General features: G+C 40.8%; 2 protein-coding genes across 3 annotated transcripts in view; both read left to right on the top strand.

The window, feature by feature from the left end:
• TBK1 (TANK binding kinase 1) overlaps positions 1 to 8702 on the top strand; it is a 28368-nt gene extending 19666 nt beyond the window's left edge. Inside the window, exons 14-21 of the mRNA XM_030960438.1 lie at positions 500 to 621; positions 765 to 841; positions 1175 to 1214; positions 3508 to 3609; positions 3699 to 3795; positions 4859 to 4965; positions 5280 to 5351; positions 6203 to 8702. Coding sequence (XP_030816298.1) covers positions 500 to 621; positions 765 to 841; positions 1175 to 1214; positions 3508 to 3609; positions 3699 to 3795; positions 4859 to 4965; positions 5280 to 5351; positions 6203 to 6254 — 669 coding nt within the window. The 3' untranslated portion in view covers positions 6255 to 8702. The remainder of the gene's footprint in view (positions 1 to 499; positions 622 to 764; positions 842 to 1174; positions 1215 to 3507; positions 3610 to 3698; positions 3796 to 4858; positions 4966 to 5279; positions 5352 to 6202) is intronic.
• A 1519-nt stretch (positions 8703 to 10221) lies between these two features.
• Positions 10222 to 20015, top strand: part of RASSF3 (Ras association domain family member 3) — a 104781-nt gene continuing 94987 nt past the window's right edge. Inside the window, exon 1 of one of the 2 annotated variants that reach the window (XM_030960118.1) lies at positions 10222 to 10297. Coding sequence is in view for 1 of the 2 variants with exons in the window: in XM_030960116.1 (XP_030815976.1) it covers positions 10528 to 10543 (16 nt within the window). In the remaining variant the exon portion in view is untranslated. Of the gene's footprint in view, positions 10298 to 10425; positions 10544 to 20015 lie in introns of those variants that run through there. The other variant, XM_030960116.1, reaches the window with a different exon arrangement.

Here is a 20015-nt window from a genome sequence, read left to right as displayed (position 1 = left end):
CACAAACACACTTCAAAGTGATCTTCTTTGAAATGTGCATCATGTTTCCAGACATGAAAGGAAAAATTGAAAATAACTTAATACACTGGGAGCAGATAAAAAGTTCTCCATTCTAAAAGGAAAAGATGATTAGTGCATTTTTATTTTGAAGATTGTATGAACTGCAGAGAAAGGAAGGTATGGATCATGTGGATAGTTATTATATGAATTCTTAATAAACCAGAAGAATAAGGGTAGAAGTAAATAAGGGATTTATGAAAGGGTAAAAGTTATTGTTGATAGAAAGTAAATTTTAACTAACAGAAATGCCAACATCAAATATGATTCTTTCTTTAATAATACCTTGCTTTATCTTCTTCTAGCTAAGCCTAGGAAGATAATTGGACCTATTTCTTTAATGGAGATCAGTGAAACAAACAAGTTTGTAGTATTAATGTGCTCAAGTAATAATTTTTCACTTTACCTAGTGATAAGATTGAACCTTCTTGCTCTTATGTAGCTCTCCAGCTCTCAGGGCACCATAGAAACTAGTCTGCAAGATATCAAAACCAAACTTTCTCCTGGTGGTTTACTGGCTGACACCTGGGCAAATCAGGAAGGCATGCATCCAAAAGACAGAAAGTGAGTAACTATTTACTGTTCTAATATGTATTGAATTCTGCATTGAGTTGTAGTTCTGCATTGAGTTGTAGTTCACAAAGCTTGTTAATAGGTACTTGAGTTTATGTATAATACATCTAATTTTCTTCCTTTTGTCACTCTAGTCCAGAAAGGTTGCAGGCATTGCTGTCTTCCATCACAGACATCTACTATCAGTTCAAAAAAGACAAAGCAGAACGAAGTAAGTAATTTATTTGATTCACTTTTAGCGTAAAATGTAATGCAAAGGACAGGTCAGTCTTAGTTTGACTAGGGTATTAGTGGTAGATATGGACACAGTGCATATGTCTGTAGGTCTTTAGTGTGATACCATGCTAAAGCCCTTATGAATGAAACACCACTATTAATAGCTTAAATTTGCATTGCAAGACTAGAGAGGAGGAAAGAGTGTATGACCACTTTGACCTGTAAAAAGAAGGAAACTATGTAGGAAATGGATAAACTTAGTAGAGTTTTGCATAAATACAACTAGCAGAGTTAGATTGGTAATGTTTGTCATCTGCTCTGATCCTAGGGCTTCCTTATAATGAAGAACAAATACACAAGTTTGACAAGTAAGTTTTGAAGTTACCTTTGGGAACTACCATGATTGCTTTCAGGTCCTCCAGATGCTCTTACCAATAACCCATTCTATTAATTTTATTGTAAATCGTAACCTCTTTAGGATTGCTTTGTAAAAAATTTCTTTTAAAAATCTTAAAGACATGGGGGTACTAGCCTATGATAATGAGGTTCTTTCTGGCTGTAGAGTGTTTTCACTGATAGGCCTTCTAAAAGGAAAATACCTGATTGTTATCTGGGCATAAGTGTTTTGTAGGAAGTTCACTTCTTCCCTGTTTTTTTCAGGCAGGAAAAAGCCCTGAGTAAGATCAAAATGACTTTGTAGCTAAGGTGGAGATCATTTTCTACAGATGAGTAAAACATGGACTAGGTGAATGAAATTCTAGAGTGATTTAATCTTACAGGAAATATAGCACACAAAATTAATTTTAATGCCATTCTCCATGCTTGTTTAAGATTGTCACTCATGCAAGGTGTTCACGTTAAGCATCTGTGTGTAACTTGGGTCTCTAAACTCCATAGTCTCCACCGATTCTATACTGCTGTACTTGTCTCAGGATTTATTCAGTTCCTCATATGCAGATGGCTAATGCCATTTAAGTTGTCCTAAAATATCTGAGACGTGCTCTGAGACTGGGAGGTAGGACACAAGTCAAATGGGAACCCTGTCAAATGGACAGGTGGTCAGAAAGCAGGGCAGGATATCTTTGCTGGAGAAGAGAAGATTGCATGGGAGTTCTCATAGTGGCCATCTAGTAGCTGAAGGGGGGCCTACAGGAAAGCCAGAGAGCCACTCTTCATCAGGAGCTGCAGTGATAGGACAAGGAGTAATGACTTCAGCCTGAAAGAGGGGAAATTTAGGTTGCATACATTGAAAAAGTTCTTCTCTGTGACCGTGATGAGACACTGGAACAGGCTGCCCAGAGAAGTTGCAGCTGCCCCATCCCTGGCAGTGCTCTGTGACACGGGGGGGTTGGAACTAGATGATTTTTATGGTCCCTTCCAACCCAAACCATTATAAGATTCTATCTCAAATGATGCTAGATGCTTCTGTTTAAGTAAATACATTATTCTCCTAGTGGCTGGTCAGTTGCGTGGTTCCCTAGACTTTGCTAAATGCTGCCTGAATTTAGACACCACTTACATAATTTTCTAAAAAATCTTACTCTTCCTACCATGCATGTGGCTTCAGTGACAATTACAGATAGAAAGCTGTCTTTCTGTCTGTAGAAAGAAAGGGTACAGAGGGCACAGCCTTGCCACTTGTTTTCCTATAGTGAAAGCCAAACTGGATAACTGCCAAGAGGAGATGGTTTTCTACCATGTCCTTGTCTTAGTGTATGATAATCTTCAAATAAGTGTGCTTCATTTTCATGGTTTGAACACTGGTGTATTTTCTATCACAGATATATCTCCCTGGGACTGTGTACAGGTTTGAGATCCTAAGTCCATATTTTTTATACTTGATTCACCCCACAGGGCAATGGCAGCGGCTTTTGTGTGCTACTATCAGCTGAGGCTGGCCTTTGTAATACTTATCTCTAGGCAGATAAGGGAGCAGCACTCAATTTGACTTTTATTTTTCTGGTTGAATGATAGGTATGCATTCCTGATGACACTCCAGCTACACTCTATCTACAATTTAATTAACAATATTTATTATGCAAGACTTAACGAAATACCTGAAGTAGGTGTTGGTCTGTAGTGTTGCAGTATCCCTTATACTTACAGGTGCAATGCATAGCATGGCAAGGCAATTACACTGGGACTACTGTCTGCCACACTAACAAGAATTGGGTTTTGTTTTCCTTTCTTTTCCTTTTCTGCTTGTTTCTTTTTCCTCTTGTCATAAAATTAGGCTGACACAAAACTCCTTTTTCTTGCATGTATGTTACTCAGTGCAAAGGATTATTCATATATTCTAGAAGTTCCAAGTATCTGCAGTAGGCAAATATGAAATAATTAGGACTTTTGTCCTTTCCATTTAGAATTCTGAAATATACCAGCTGACTCAAGGAAGACATTTGACCATTTATTCATATACAAATATGAATACGAATACAAACAAAGTGCTTCAAATAATTTTCTTCCTCCATGCTAGGATATGTTTTTGAAACATAAATTGTCAGTTCCTGTAGAATGTTGAGTTCTTACACATTACAACAGCCTGAATAAAGGTGGCTGCACAGATTTTAAGTCCACAAACCTTTCTCCAAATTTCAGAAAGTTAGAGGAATGGGGTTTTGAAAGCAGTATGACACTAGTTTGGTTGTTTCTCTGTTGCAGGCAGAAGCTGTATTTGCATGCTACAAAAGCCATAGCTCTTTTCAAAGATGAATGTGTCAGCAAGTATGAAACATTTTTGGACAAAGCTGAGGACTGGACAAGGCAAGCTATTGATTTCTTTAATGTTTGGTAATGTTCATTGCACCACTTTTATGTAAGTAGATCTTAAAAGAAAACTCTTTTTCTTTTAGGAAAATGCTTCACACAAGGAAGCAATTACTGGCTCTCACCAACCAGTGTTTTGGTATTGAAGAAGAGGTGTCCAAATACCAGGATTATATAAATGAGGTAGAATGCTTCAAAATTATGGGAAGCATTTGCATAGTTAAAAGACTTCCACATATTTTCGTGTCAATAATGTTGCTAATAGTGAGTCTTACATGAATGCAGTTGTATTAAAAGTGCTGTATGTGGTCTGCAGTAGCGTCATTGCCATGTCATATTGAATGGTGTTATTTTTTGAATAATTGAATAATGTGATTTCGTGAATTGTAACTTGATTTTGGAATTTGGTGGGCCTAGTTTGGTTTGGGATGGTGGGTTTTTTTTTGTTTTGTTTTGGGTTTTTTTGGGTTTTTTTTTGTTTTTTTTTTTTTTCATGGGTTTTTTTTGGTGGAGTTTGTGGGTTTGGATGATTTGGGGGTTTTTTTGGTAATGTTAGCAATTCCTCCTCAAAAAAAACCCCCAGTGCAAATGGATGTGGATTCATTGAGAAGTGTTCTGTGCAACTGTTGCCATAATATTTTCAGAGGACCTAGAGGATTATCCTAATTCTCTTATGAAATATAAAAATGCTGCTCCCATAGTCAAGATGATGGGATACATAAGGATGTTAAACTAATGATTTGGATGGTGACTCTGCAGGGTGCAAACTTATCAGAATTACCTCAGAATTGAGAGAATAAGAGCATTTTCATGTAGTAAAATTATTGTTTTTTAGAAAGGAAAGATAAATGAACAAAAAGCCCTTGCTAATTGTAAACTCAGTTTAGGAATGGTGGACAGCGGCATTTTACTTGTTATTTGTATTTTAGTTGCACCACTAATCCATTGATTAGGATCCTGCTGCCCTAGGATATCTACAGACATAGCAAATAGATAATTCTTCCTTTCCAGAGTTTATTATGAAAGTATTAGATAAGAAAATGGAGCAAACCAGGGAATTATTGGTCATGTCAATACAAAACCTGCTGTGATGATCTCATCTTGGAGCATATCAGCCACCTTAGTACTGTAATGAATTTATGAGCTATCACAACAAGAGAGAATTTAAAAAAGGATTTTAAGGTGGGCATCAAGTTATACATGACAACTTCTATTGTAATTCAAATTTCCTTTTTATCTATTACAGTTACAAGATGCCCTGCCACAGAAAATGTTTGCAGCTTCCAGTGGGATGAAACATACGATGAATACAGTCTATCCAAGCTCAAACACATTAGTAGAAATGACTCTTGGGTGAGAATTTTTTACTGGGATTGATGTAATACTGTATGCTTGGTATACAGGGAAATTGAAAAAAAAATTAAATTACTTAGTGATTATTGTATTAAGATCAAGAATTTTAGATTGCTATAGTGGTGGTACAGATTTGGAAGTGAGTGGGGGACAGCCCTAATGTATCGTCTGTCTCTTTGTAAATAAACAGCTTACCTGTCCCTTATTTTGTATGGCAAAATGGCAAGTTGCTGAAAACTGTCATAGTGAGGGATCGGAGCAGGTATCTATACCAATATAAACTTTAATATTTATTTTGCTTCTGGTTACTACAGGATGAAGAAACTGAAGGAGGAAATGGAAGGTGTTGTTAAAGAGCTGGCTGAAAACAATCACATTTTGGAAAGGCAAGCAATTGTTTTCCCTTTTGGGGCTGAAACTAGGGGCAGGCTTAATTTGGTACATTTAGATCCAGAATTTAAAGTAAGGGAACAATTCCTTTAATGTCTTTAACTGTAAATATATGTTGTGCTGTTCAAATGAGATATAACAAAAAAATAATTACTTAAAACCTTGGAACGTGGCTGTGTCAGAATGATCTTACAGCAATTTTTGTTGCATTTTTGTTTCATGTTACTTTGGTTTAGCTATAAATATTAAAATATAATAAAATAATATATAAATAAAATATAAATATAATAATATAATGTAAGATATAAATATAATAAAAATTCCTGTTGGACAGACGGATCAATTCTGAATTTAAACGCAATAATGTTGCAGCAATGCAATGGTGTCTTTTAATTCTTCCCATTTAGAAGTTGTTTTTGACAACCATGGAATTACACCAAACTGAATTGATGATTTTGCAGTTTTCAGATTGCTTAAATAAAGTGAAGAGGTAAACATGTTTCTGACAATACTGAGAGGGTATTGTCATTATCACATACAGACTGATTTTGATTTTTTTTTCCTATGAAGATGAGAAAATATATAAAAATAAGTATCTTTTGAAAGTTGCAGGGTAAATTGCTGGTAGAGTGGAGTTTAGCTTCAAGCTGAATTGGTTTTGTTCCCCACTCCCAGTCCCATACTTGCAGCAAAGCTTCCTGTCTTCCATCTTCATTGCAGATACAAAAGTTAGGTACAAGTGCCTCTGGTGGCATGAAACAAGGGAAAGGAAAACCCCATAAAGAAATTAAAGATTGATTCTATAGTCTAGTCAACCACCTAAAAATGTACTGTTTTTATGGTTTAGATTTGGTGCCTTGACTATGGATGGTGGCCTGCGGAACGTGGACTGTATCTAGCTTCCAAAGGACCCGAAGAGGACTTGTAAATTTTTTCAAAGGGAAAAAAATACTGTTGGGACAGTTGAAAGCAGAACCTCTATCCAGGATTTTTTTTCCTTCAGCAACTGTAATATTAAAGAAAATGTAAATATGTATAATATGTAAATACAAAAGAAATATATATCTTTTCTTGGTCACTTTTAGGATAGAATAACTTCTGGCAGGGAATTGAGCCCCTTGGAGGATCTCTGAGGAGTCCTAAAGGGAAAAGTATTGTTGATGAAATTGACATTTGTCTGCTTTGAATATTGCCCTTTTTTCAGAATGCAATTTAGTCTTCATTGCAAGAGGACTTGCAGTACTCCAAAACACCGTTGTATAAAGGGTATTTTGGATTAACTTCAACAACCACTGTTATGTAGGAGTCTAGCTGAATGCCTGTGATCATCACAGAACATGATGAATGTTTTAAATGAGATGTTTTTAAATGAGTGTGAATAGGGACTAAGAGTGCAGATAGGACAGAACAGAAATGCATTTCTCTTTCCTTAACATTCAAATTTTTAGTTCTCTTCTACTTGAAAAAGCAAATTCACAATATATTTTTAAGTTCCCTAAATATTTGGTGCCATGTTGTCTGTAATTGTTTGACTGCTTAGTATGTGGAAGTTTTGCACTCCAGCTTGTCAGAATGAATGTAAAAATTCATTTTTTGGAGTATAGCATTTTCAGACTTTCCCTGAAATCTTGTTGCTCGCCACAACAGTGGGTACTTAAAGTGGCTTCTTCTTAATCTTATTTGCAGGTATAACTTTTTAAAAAGGTTAAAAATTTGGTATGAGAACAGTTTGTGGACAGTCGGTAGAGTGGATAGTATCACACCTCAGTAGTAACTGAATAGTGGAAAATAAGGTACCAGTCTAGATTTGAAAAGGGACCATTCCCACTGCTGCCTTACAACTTAGGTACCAAACTTTGATGGAAAATTTAGTAAGACTGTATATTTATTTTCCAGCATCAATAGTTACTACTTTCAGTGCTATATGATTGGGATGCAGAGATGCAAAATGAAACATTCTGCTCCAAAATACATAGAAGAAAGAGAACAGGAAATCAAAAAATTCTGGAAACATCCCTTTGTTTGGATACTACAGATGTACATACTTGTTTCAGATGAGCATGCAAATATTATAGAACTCATTCCTTCCTTGTGGAAACCTGGCCATGGATGTTCAGTGGTCTCAATAACACTTCTCATTGCTGCATTACACCTGTAAGAGCTGGACCAACTATATTTAGAATTTTCCATAATTACTGGTGCAACATTTAGGTGTAAACTAAACAACATCGACCGGTGATAGCATCTGGTAGTTTTGTGATGCTTAGTCCCTGCTTTTCTGTCCAGGTCAGAACACAAAACATTTTAATTTCCTTTTTAGAAAATATTTTGAGAGAAATTTAGAAAATTTATAAATGAGTGTTTCATTTTAAAAGAAAAGGATATTTGCTTGCCTTGATGTCCGAGACCTGCATTCCAGTGTTCTTGGTGAGAATCAAAAAAGGGAATTCAAACATTTTTACACTCATGTGAGCAGCTTCTGTCTTTGTCACCCAAAATATCTAGCTATGCAAAAGGAGTGCAGCAGTTTGTCACACATCTTTCTTTGGCATTCTTAACAGTTTTAAAATACTGGGATTATGTCTAACTGGAATGTTTTAATGCCTGCTAGTACATTTGTTCATTCACATCCACAGTCTCACTGAGTATCAGTAAAACACGTTTTAATGTTAATGTTTTAACAAATGTTAAAAGAATTGGGCTTTCGAGATGTGCATAAACTGTGTTTTGTTTCCAACATTGTAACACTTTGTTGTTTCAAATTTCTTAATCCTGAAAGAAATCAAATGCTAGGTGGAATATATAATTTTCAACTTCCTTATACTGAAGCAGTCTGAAAAAGAAAGTTAATTGTAGTAAAAGTATAGTCTGTATGTTGAAATATGTGCAGCATTCTTTTACATGTTTGAAATTTTTTTGTTATATTTTATGTTCATTTTAAACATTGCTGGCTTTAGTCTTACTGAATACAGCAGCAATCTTAATCACGTTAAAATTTCTTTTTCTAAAGCAATTTTAACAAAGCAGTAGCTAAGGAACTTGAAGTAATCAGTTCATAATCTTCTGATTATGTTATTATGAAGCAAATAATTTTTCAAGTCAAAGCATAGTGTTGTACCATCAACTTTTTGCTCAAACTAAGTGTCCTGATGCTATGAATCTTGCTATTCATTTGCCAAAATAAGTAATGGAAAGTAATATATGGTTCTTCTTCCTGAAGCTGGTTTACTGGTTTGGGGGGTTTAGCTGAATATATTAATTATCTGTTACTTGAACAAACCTGTCTTCATATGAATTGTGAAAATGCATGAGTGAACAGCTTAATGGCATAAATACATCATCAACCACTCATTGTACAGTGTGTACTTATGCCTTTTCATAATTTAATTTTCTGTTAATTTCAGGATATCCTTACGAGATTTATTTTCTTGTAAGCACAATAGAGAGCCTGAAACATGAAGTTGCAAATTGCAGCTCAGTTTGCGTTATCCAGCTGTTCAGAAAATGTGCCCTGCACAACAGAATCACTAACATAGGCAATATGGTAGAGCCACTAATTCTTATAAATTTTTTTAACTTCTTGGTTGATATGTGTCCTGAATTACATTAATTCTTTTAATGGTGGTAAAATTCCTAGTCTCTGCTCACTGGTAGAGCTCAATCAGTTCTAATGTAATCAATCACTGCAGAAGTGGTAACTGTAGAACAGTTCTGGATAGTCCTGAGCAGATCTGGGGAAAAGGGGAGTTGTTGGCTGAAAGAAGGGACTACTGGAAGAAGGGGGAAGTAAAAGTCTTTGGTAATCTACAGGCTGTTCCAGAAGATCAGCATTCACTGTGACTGTGGTGAAAGTGTTATACATTATTAATATAAACTGTTATTGAAACAAAAAAAAAAAAACCAACCTACAACCTTTCTAATGGTGAAGAGAGGCAAGTGCCAGAACAGATTGTCCTGGGAACAGCAATACCTTTGAAGAGGGTTTTAGGAGCAGGTTAACTGGTGGGAGTTCTTGTGACTGATTCTGCCATTGGCAAGGCTTCACGACCTTTTCTTTTTCTGTGGCCTAAATAGCTTTATTTTTTCATCAGTCACCAAAAAATGTGGTAGGGGTAGTATCCCTCAGTGGAATTTGCTGTTTTGTCACTGGTAGCAGCTCAAGCAGCAGTAGTTGTGGGTGCACATCTTTTGGAGAATTTTGCTGCCTGTGGGCAGTAAGGCCAGCAGCGGCAGGTGAGCTGCTGGCGTGAGCTCCTGGAGCTCACAAGTGTTGGATGCAAGCTCTGACTACCCCGGCCGCCACAGCCTCCCCACCCAGGTGTGGGTTATGGCAGCCCTACCCAGCCCAGGGAAGTATTTCCCCAGTAGCTGCTTTACGGAAGGGAGGCAGATCATTTTAATGGGAACTTATTGAAGCGCATCCCTAGCTCTTGTCAGCTCGCCCTGTGCCCGGGGCTGCCGCAGCATCCCGGAGCGCGTTCATGCCGGATGATGCGGAGCGTGTGCCTGCCGGGCGCGGGGCGGCGGACCGGCGGCAGGACTCGGGAGGTCGGCGGGAGGACGCGGACGGTGCAGCTCCTCCTTCGCCCCCGCCGCCTCCCCGCTCCCCTCGCCCGCGGCTGCCTTGTGCGTGAGGCGGGCAGAGGCGGCGGGGCCGGCGCGCCCCGCTCCGCTCCGCATGGCGGCGGCCGCGCGGGACCGGCCGGAGAAGCCTCGGCGGGGCCGGGCGGGGCCCCGCGGCCGCCGGACGCCCCCGCCGCCCGCCCGGGCCCCGCGCTCGGCGGCCGCCGCCGCCCGGCCCCGCCGCGGCCCCGCCACGTCCGCACCATCTTCGAGGCGCCGCCGCCGCCGGAGCCCCCGCACCGCTTCGGGCCGGCGGCGGCGGGAGCGTGGTGCGACCTGTGCTGCCGCTTCGTGCTCTCGCAGGGCCTGCGCTGCGCCGGTGAGCGGCTCCGGCGGGAGCGGGCCGGGAGCGGCGGGGCCGGGGGGACGGGACACCCTCACAACACCCGGGGGCGCGGGGCCGGGTGAGGCGACTCCCGCTCCGCGTCAGGGACCGCGCTCCTCGCCCAGCCCCGACCGGAGCCGGGGTTTCGCCATGTGAAGCGTCGGAGCCCGACGGCTGCCGAGCGGGAGCTGAATTGCCGGGAGACCGGCCTGGCGTGGCGGTGGATGCGGGGCGATGCAGGTAAAGCGCCCCGTCCCCACCCGTAACGTGGGTCACAGAGTGTGCGGAGCACACCTGAGGGGCTTGGGTGTGCTCCCAGCCCAGCCAAGAGCCCTGCGCTCTGCTTCCCGCCTGGCAGCGTCATGCCCAAGGCAAAGCTGCGTTACATAGCATGTACATACACGTCCTTTCGCTCTCTGGCCTCTGGTTCTTAGTAGGCAAAGGTATGTTTTCCTTTTCCTGCATAGAAAGCCACTTTCCTCCTTTGCACCCCTTTCGTTACCAATGCCACACTAAAATACAGCTCTTTCATTCACCCTCTAGCTCCTGGGCTTTCCAGTAGGACAACATACATCATCTAGTGCTGGTGAAAAGTCCTCTTTTGCCATCACTTGATTGACTGAAAAGGATTTGGCCACGTTGTTGGGCTTCATGGTAACCTCGAGGGTGATTTCAGCATGGAACTCCTTGGGCACGTTCACTCAGCTGGCTGTTCCTCACCCACAGCTGCAGTGCTGCTGCAGTTTCTAGGACAATCTAGTGCTATCCCTAGTGGTGTGACATGTTCAGGTGTGTGGTTTGCTCTTGATTTACATCACTGAGCCTTTGTTTAACAGCTGGTATTTGAAACACAGGGTGGAAAAGACAGGTCAATCTTCTCTTTTTTTTTTCTGTCTTAAGGAGATGTAATAACCTCATACTGTCCTCTGCTGATAAATATAATTTATGTTAGACACACTCTTCTCATGGTTACACTCACTTTCAGTAGCTCTATTTTTACAGTTATTCTTGAAATGGAAATATTTGGCTGTGAAAATAAAATACTTTTTATTTATCATTTGCATTAATGATAAATCCTGTTTGTTCTGACAGGATGTGTAGTGCACTGATGTGAAAATAGACCTTAGAAATAATAATTTTTTTATGATCAAATGCTCCATGACAAGAACTTCAAGTGTCACATTGGATTATGTATCTTCCAGCAACATTTTCTCAGAACAATTACAGTTTACAATGTTTTTCCTTCTCCTCCGTGACAAGCTCAATTTTTATGAGGCATAGTACTTCAAGCTGCTCTTTTAAATTGCTGTTTAAGTAGCAGAGGAAACATTCAACTTTTATGATCTAGCATGAATATAATATTTAGAAGCTGTGAAGTGCTATGGAGGTGAAAGGAGACACCAGCTAAGAGCACAAGGGCTGCTGTGAGAACCTCTGTTCTTGCCCACTTGGCAGGCACAACCAGTGAGCCAGACTGGTGAACAGATCTGGCTGAGAAAGTGGCGGAGGGCAACAGAAACAGGGACTGGGTCAGGACAGCTCAGAAGACCTGAAGGAGTGTGTGACTGGCTGCCCTCCTGGCTCAGAGCCACTAAATCCACTCTGGCCAGACATCAGCCTACACCCAGAGTCACAGGCTCTTCTGTGAGCAAGTGAATATAGGAGAGGAAGATGCCCCCTGCTTTGGGAAGGCAGCAGGCATGGCTGTGCTCAGCAGCTGAAGTGTTTCTAGAGTGGCCTTGAAAGCTGAATTGGATGCATCCAGGACTATAGCCAAATCTGTGGCCTCTGTGGTGGCCTATGTGAAAATGCCATGGTCTCCTTTGGGTATCCTTTGCAAAGCAGAGATTACAACAGAGGTTAGAAGTACCTTTCCAAGATTTTAATCTGCCTGGCAAGGTGTGACAGTGCTGGAAGTTTCCCAATAAACCTGTGCTTTCCAGAAGCCACTTAATGTCATCTAAAAAGCCAAATAAAGCAGCACCTTCCAGATGGGCATCTGGTAATAAAGAGGGATGGACGTACTAAATTCTCATGATTCTGAATCACAAAGACACAAACACTATGTTTATTTAAATTTCCCTCTCTCGGTATTGGTTGAAGTCAGATCAGACCCACCAGATCAGTGCCATTAGACATGATCTAAGTCAGATGTGGTGAGTGTAGTGACAAGGATAAAATGGCATGAGAAGTTTCCTCTGGGATAGGGAAGCAGTCAAAAGGCACAACAAAGGAGTCATTTTAAAGTATTTAGATACAGACTTTTTTCTGAAAGAAAAGTCTTTGACTTCGCTATGGGAATGGGGATTTCTTTGACTGTCTCTGTCCTTCCTTCCCCACAGTGTATATGAGAAATTCCCAAGCTGAGCTTCAGGAGAGGTTAGGCTTTACTCTTGCCATGTTTCAGTGGATCTGTGGTTATCTTAGGGTTTATGTACACTCCTTGGTGTAGCTTATAAAGAGAGGTGTAATCCCTGAACTACCGAGAAAAGATCTTTCTGCCTTTTGTGAGATTTTTGCTTGGAATTCACAAGTTTTCACGCTTCTGATAAAAAAATTCAAAAATACTTTCATTTTATTTAGGCAAGATAGATCTGAACAGAATAAAAAAGTCAAGATTAAGGATTGTCTATTTCAATGCAGTGCACAAGGTGCACATTATTCAAGCAATTTATTTTTTGAAAAGAAGTAAGGCAGTGTTGATATTCCTGGACCCCAGCCCAGGAAGAAAGCCAAGTGTAATGAAATCCCTCTGGAAAGGATACTTTGTAGTATCCGACTTCTTGCTGTCATTTTGGATCCCTTTTCAAGAGAGGCTTAATTGGTTTTGCAGTTCAGGTTTGCTCTGCTATTCACCTTTTCACCTCTGTTATTTGGAGTAAAAACCTGGTGCAGATGCAGAATTCCATTGCCTGGCCTGACTTCTCTGCACAAAGTTGTTCAAAGTAGAAGCAGTCAGGATTATTCCAGTTTATATAAGGGAATGTTGTACAGTAAAAAGTGGGTTTTATTTTCTAGCACTCAGTTTTTCTCTCAATCTGAAGGTAGTTTGGAGTGAAAATTCTCCATTTCTTATATCTTATTGATGGTGTGTAGCATTATGTAGTGTAAGAGATTGTTGCATTGTATCAACATGTCATTTGGCATTTGAAAAATGAGGCATTTATCATGGCTTTGGATGAAAGTCTCTACTGCCAGGCTATGAAATACAATTTCTGAGCAGTTTTACCTTCCTTGTAGTCTGGAGAGCAGGCTGGTGGTGGGAGTGTGAAAGGAACTACTTTGTGGACCACTTGTTCTGGCCTTCCCAGTTAATTTCTGTAACTTTTCTTTTTCCTTGCATTTTACACTTCTCCATTGAACCAGATGAAACCAGCTTATACCTTTTCAGAAGTTTTACTCTTCACTTAAGAGAATATAGAAAAATTACAGCTCCTACATGACTTTCACTTCAAATTTTCTAAAGATATTTAAGCAGATGCTTTGGAGGTACCATGAAAACTCGGTGGCTCATTTCCCGGATTTAGTGATGGGACATGGTCTCTTCTCTACATTTTTTTTTTTACCAAATTTTCGTTCCTTGTGAAATGTATAGCACAGTGTCAGGGCTTGTCAGGGCCTTCTCTTTGTTTTTTCTCTGCTGAAATGGGTATTTTGGTGCGAGCCTTGTTCAATTTCTAACCTGACACTGAATATTCAGTATCTGACTCCTGCTTTAGTGCAGTTGAAGAACAGAGGAGTTATGTTTTAATATGTAATGTAGCTCTCCTTCTACAAGAACTATTAAATATCTGTAAAAACAAACAACAGCACAAAAACCTTAGGAAAAAATAGGATATATTATCTAGATGCCTACTAATTGTCAGGAGTAGCAAAGAAATAGATGCCCCTGTAGAGAGTGAAATATGGAGGAAAGGAGCAAACACAGATACACAGATATTAGTGGGTTTTTTTTCCTTCAGAAAGTACTTTTTTGACCACCAAATTTGTGTAGCATACGTTTTATTGGTTTTAGGTAAGAAAATAGACATTGTCCATTATCTCTTCAGTAGGACTACATTCATATTTAACTGAATGTAATGAGGGGTTAAGTTGCTGAAACTACAAGACTTACTACTTGAATTACCAAAGCTGTTCAGAGTTGAAGGAGCCTCTCAAAGCTTTATCTATAGAGGGAGCACTGGGCATCAGTTAGAAATAACGGTGGTGGGAGTCTGCTTCCCTTTCCCATTCTTTTTCCAGAGAGTTTTTTAATGATGCACAGTTTTCCCAGTGCTTTATATTTTCTTTTAAATCCAAAATTACCACATTTTCTCAGAATCCTTAGAGGCTGGAGCAGCATGAGGTGACAGGGTTTGGGTTTGCTGTTGGAGCTCAGCTAAGAGAGAGCCCTGTTTTCCTCCTTGTTGGATTTGAGGGAGTGTGGGTGGTCTGCTGTCCCCAGTGGGGTGTTTGCTGGAGCTTGCAGGGCTGGTAGAGCTGGAGAAAACATGAGTCCCTGTGCAGTGCAGTAGGCAGTGTGTCCTGCACTGGCAATGGACTGTGCCTGGCACAGGGTGAGAGGCAGAGCTGTGGAGATGGAAAGAGGAAGCAGATTAAGTGGAGCTTGCTCTTCAAGAGTAATGCTTGCTGTCTTCCCCAGTGCCTCTCTGCCTCCTGGAGCATTTCTGTGGTCTCTGTAGCCACAGCAAGGTTCTCACTGCTCAAAGCTGAGTTCTTTCCCCTGCTCTTTGCAGGGGAGTGGTAACTCCTCACTGAGGTTATGGTGGATCCTGTTTTCTTAGGCTCTGACATTTATATTCCTGTGTGAGTCCCATCTTCCACTCCTAAGCCATACACTGTCCCACGTAGAAACTCTCACCTCTTCTGAGCACCTTTCATTGTTCTTTTTTTCACCATCTCATGAATAAATGGTTAATTATTAATTATGGTGTTCTTCAGAGTCTGGGTGTCTCAGATGCAAACTTAAGGGACTACAGAGAATACAAGCAGTTGTTTTGAGGCTGCATAGCAGTGTAGAGAAAAATTTTCTAAATCACCCTGTTACATTCATGTGCCATCACTGAACAGAAAGGCTCTGAAAATGCTCCGTGGTTTTCCCACTTGTCTTCCTCACATGCTTTGGAGCCGCTCTGGGAGCTCCTGCAGAGGAGCCTCCTCTGCCCAGGGCATCTTGATGTGAGATACCCTGTGCTTTGTTTCACACACAGGAGGAAGGACCACAGATGCCATAAGGCTTGGTTTCAAACACTCCAGTATTTGAGAGATGACACAGGAATAGAAAGGGGTCTGCTAATAGAGACATGACAAAACAGGTGTTTCTGTAGGCAGTATTCCTAACCTTGGGTGTATTCAAGATGTGTAATAAAACATCAAAGCAATGATGTGCTTAGAAAAGCAAAGATCTTAGTAATAAAATTGTTGGCATTTCTTGCCAGTGTGAAAATTCCAGATTGTCTGCTTGGAGAAAGTCCTGGGGAACCAAGGAGGAGCTTGATGTTGTCATGGGAAAGTTTTGAAGAGCTTCCTGTGACTTGATGCTGGTTTTATACAGTTATACCATGCTCAAAGTTCAGCAGATTAGCACTGCTTGGGCAGGAGTTTGGGTCATTGTGGGGTGTAATGATCCAGGTGCCTTGTAAATTATGTTGTGCCTTCATGCTGTATACATATTGCTAGTATCTGTGATTTTAACACACTGGAGACAAAGGTAAAACTTAGTAATGTGTCTTTTTGTTAAATGACTAACATGGTTTGGGTTTTTTTGCATTTAGATCTGGCAGTAGGAGGTGAGTGTAAGTCCCTAATAGAGAGTATGCTTGGACAGGAAGAAGCAGTCCTCACTTTGAATTGCTGTGAGCCAAGCAGACAGCACCAATATATTAAGTAACATTTTACCCCTGAGGCCTCTGGTCAAGCCAACATTAGAGATCAGCTCTTGTCCAGGGACTGTGGTCATCTCCTCCTTCTGTTGTCAAGTGGTGTTGGCCAGAAATCTCCAGCCTTTCACTGTCTTTGTCCAGACAGTGAAATGCAGGCCAGCAGTGTGCTGGCAGGGTGGCTTTAGGAGCTGCTAGACATGCCTGTTTTCTCCACACTGTACTGAGCATTGAGGAATACCTTTTTTATTTTGTTCAGTAGAGGAAGAGTGCATTGTGTGCCGAAGCTTGGGTGCCATAGCCTGACAGTGAGTGCAGGAACTTGGAGGAAGATATGAAAAGCTACAGTGAAAGTCCTCTTGTATTGTATTTTTCTCTTAAACTACTGTTCTAAACATTCACTTATTATCTAGTAGCTGCCATGGCTAAAGAAAGAAATATTTACTCTTCTAAGAGAGAAGAAATGCACAAGGTGCACGCTTGTTAATCTCAAGCAAACAGCATGTAATCACTCCTACTGCAATGCAGATATCTAAAGGAGGGTCACAGCTTGCTTGCACCCTAAAAATGATCAGGTTTTAAGCAGATCAGATTAGGATTGAACAAATGTACCGTTTTAGCAAAGTTTAACACGTTTTTGCTTTTCTGCCTCAATCAGTTTTCTCTTAATGATAGTTCTCTGTGAGTTCTCTCTGGGAAGTCTGCTAATTTTGGCACAAAGTCACCCGAAGCCCACAGGCAAGTTGGTCTGTCTCGCGCTGAGTCAAATCCTGTGTGTCAAACTATGTCACAAGGCAACTCAGTATCTTCTCTCCAGTTTTAGCCTCGAGTTTTATTTTTCCTCTGCTATACAGTGTAGCTGTTTACATACAAAAGTGGTTTTCCTAAAGACTGTTCAATAATTTCCCTGAACTTGCTGCTACTAATATAATACCTACTGCAAAGCTAAGATTAGCATGAATCTGTTATTTACACATTACACTATTGTTCTCTTCATCTGGCTTTATAATCTTTCATTCAGCTTTAGTTTTGAAGCAGAAGCCTGCAGAGATGCAGTAAAGCTGTAACCAAAGCACATTAAAAAGGAGCAAGTGCAGCACCAGGAAATGGTGCATTACCTTCCTGATGCTCAGCTGCACCAGCACAGCAATGCCCTCCCTCACACACCTCCACCACAGTACTCTGCTGGTCCTGCCTGCCTCTGCACATTCCCAGCATCTGGAAAACAACATAAAGCAAATTACAGCAAATTTTACTGATTGAAGTATTTGAAATAAAACAGGGAATGACTGTACAGTACAATGGATGATAGTGAAAAGAATCAAAAAGAAATATTGCTGAAATACACAAAGAAACATTATTTTCCATGTAACAATGCAGGAAGATATTTATTTACACTGTCATATATTGTAGAGTTAAAGAAGAACTAATCAGATATGAACTAATGTGCTTTGGAACAGAGATTTCCCTCCTCAAAATCCAGGACATGTTTCACTGGAGCTACTGCTAAGGAGAAAGCTTCTTACTCATTACATCTTAAGGGGACAAATCAAATTATTCTCCGAAAAGAGTCATTAATAGATCATTAAATCTGATAACAGATGTATTTCACATCAGTTTGAATGCTACAGTTCTTCAATTACTACCTTTCAAAAGGAGGCAAGCTTTTGGAAATTGCAGATTGCCAATCACTGTTTAATTTTTAGTCCTTTCTTTTTGTGTACATGCAGCTGCTGAGAATCAAAAGTTTTTTTAGAAAGCTCACAAATATAGCTGCTTATTTGGATTAGGGAGGGATGAGCAGCTGAGCTGCAAATTGGAAGCATTGTGCTAGTTTCACTGATTCAAAGTCAAATACAGCAGTTTTTTGTTTCTTTTCTTTCATTAGTTGTGTTCTTTATTAACTTCCTAGCAACTGCATTGTCTTGTCACACATCATGATGTTATAAATTATGTTTTGATATGAAATCAGTGATGCTGTGTCTTGACAGTGTCATGGTAATGCAGTAGTGCTGAATCCCAGGGACTAGTTAGGCAGGGCCCTTTTTTGATAGTTGCATAAAATTTACTCTGGCATACAGCTGAACAAAATTTAAGGAAACTTGCAGCTTTTGTTTACAATTTCTAGGTAAATATGTTTCACACATTCCATTGTTTCAGTGCATGGGTACAATGTTTCTCTGCATAATCCAGTTCTGCATTGCAAAAATCTTATTGTCTGTTTCAGATCTCTGTCAAGAAAAAAAACCCACAAAACAAAACAAACAAACAAACAAACAAAAAAACCCAACCAACCAACCAACCAAACAAACAAAAACAAACTGTGAAGGGAAACAGTTTATGGAGCTCTGGAAGTCTCTTTCTTCTCTGGAAATTCAAGGTCCATCAATATGGAAATTATCCTTGTGAAGGCTGGCTTGTGAATACTTCTCCATAGTGAACTGTGCCTGTGTGTGTGGCATATAGTCTAGTGACACACCTCCACACTGGGACAGGTTGGAAAGACACCACCTTATTTTCCAAATACATTATTGCCTGCAAAGAAAGCAAAACCTCGTTTTGAGCCTAATTAATAGGCACATTTGCCAAGGTAGACAAGCAGATACTACTTAACACACTCAGCTTTTCCTACACACAGTTCTTACTGTGAGCAGGTGTGTGGGCATCTTTGTTCCTGAAACCAGACTAAATGGAGAAGTTGCAGTTGAAGTCAAAGCGAATGAAATCCTTTACTCATCCCAGCCATTTGCTGCCTAAGAGCTGGGGGAGTGGAAATGACAGTAAGTCCTCACTGAGGAGAAATGCTCTTCTGCTCCAGAGCAGAGAGTTCTGCATCTGCCCCACATCTGGCACCACTGTGTGTGCTCCTCCTGATTATTCGACTTCATTTTTTATGGTACCTCAGCACTGCTGTGTTGCTCTAAAAAATACTTGTTAGCAAAGAATTTACTTTAAAATATATAAACTCAGCACACCCCTAGCGAATATTTCCAGACAAGCACTGCTGGTCGTTTACAGTTCATTAAGGAGTATTTTATTGTAGCAGTGAAGGTTAGTTTGGGGTATTTTTTGTTCTTTCAGCTCCATCAGTGGGCATGGGAGGGCTGTAGTAAGGCAGCCACGGGGTCACTGCGTATCCCCCTCTGCTCAGAGCTGGTCTGTCGAGCTTTGTAGGTCAGGGTAGGCAGGGATATATCTAAACTGCTGGGTGTTTCATCAGCACCCCTTTGCTTCCCAGCTGTTTCTGCCATGCAGAAAGTGGGTTGGGTCGCAGATTTAGAGAGCAGTGTGGTGGAGCCAGCTCTGCTTGCCAGGTGGTGACACCCCTGGCACCACACACATGGAGGCTCTGTGGGCATTTCTGCCCTGCACAGGGGCCCTCTGAGCTCTGACCTCTGCACTCTTGTGGGGAGGTGGGAGGTCAGAGGCTGCCTGCATAGCAGAGGGGACAGCTGCTCACCTCCCTTCCCAGGCAGGTGGGACAGCAATGAAGGCAGCAGTCATTCCCTCCCCTCCTCCAGACACTGCTCCGATGAGCAGAGTATGACCTGCGGGTTGAAGTCTGTTGCGGGGAAAAGCCTTACATGGCTTTTTTTCCCTAAAGGGAGGCAGGGATCAAGAGTCTGAGTCTGCTCACATTTCAGGTCCTTTTGTCCTCCTTGCAAAGTATGTCTGTGCTGTCTCTCTGTCAGAGTAGATTGAAAGGTACATATGCAGCCCTGTCTAGTACCTTTCTAATACAGTGAATTGTTGATTTAATAATACATCAGTGTAATGTGAGGAATCAGAGCTGTTTTAGGAGGAGCTCTGTGGACTTTCCTGAGTCCAGCTGA

The sequence above is a fragment of the Camarhynchus parvulus genome, chromosome 1A, assembly GCF_901933205.1.
Source record: "Camarhynchus parvulus chromosome 1A, STF_HiC, whole genome shotgun sequence".
NCBI classification, from domain to species: Eukaryota; Metazoa; Chordata; class Aves; order Passeriformes; family Thraupidae; genus Camarhynchus; species Camarhynchus parvulus.
Note: the sequence above shows the minus strand (reverse complement) of the source record. Positions and strands in the feature narration are given on the sequence as shown.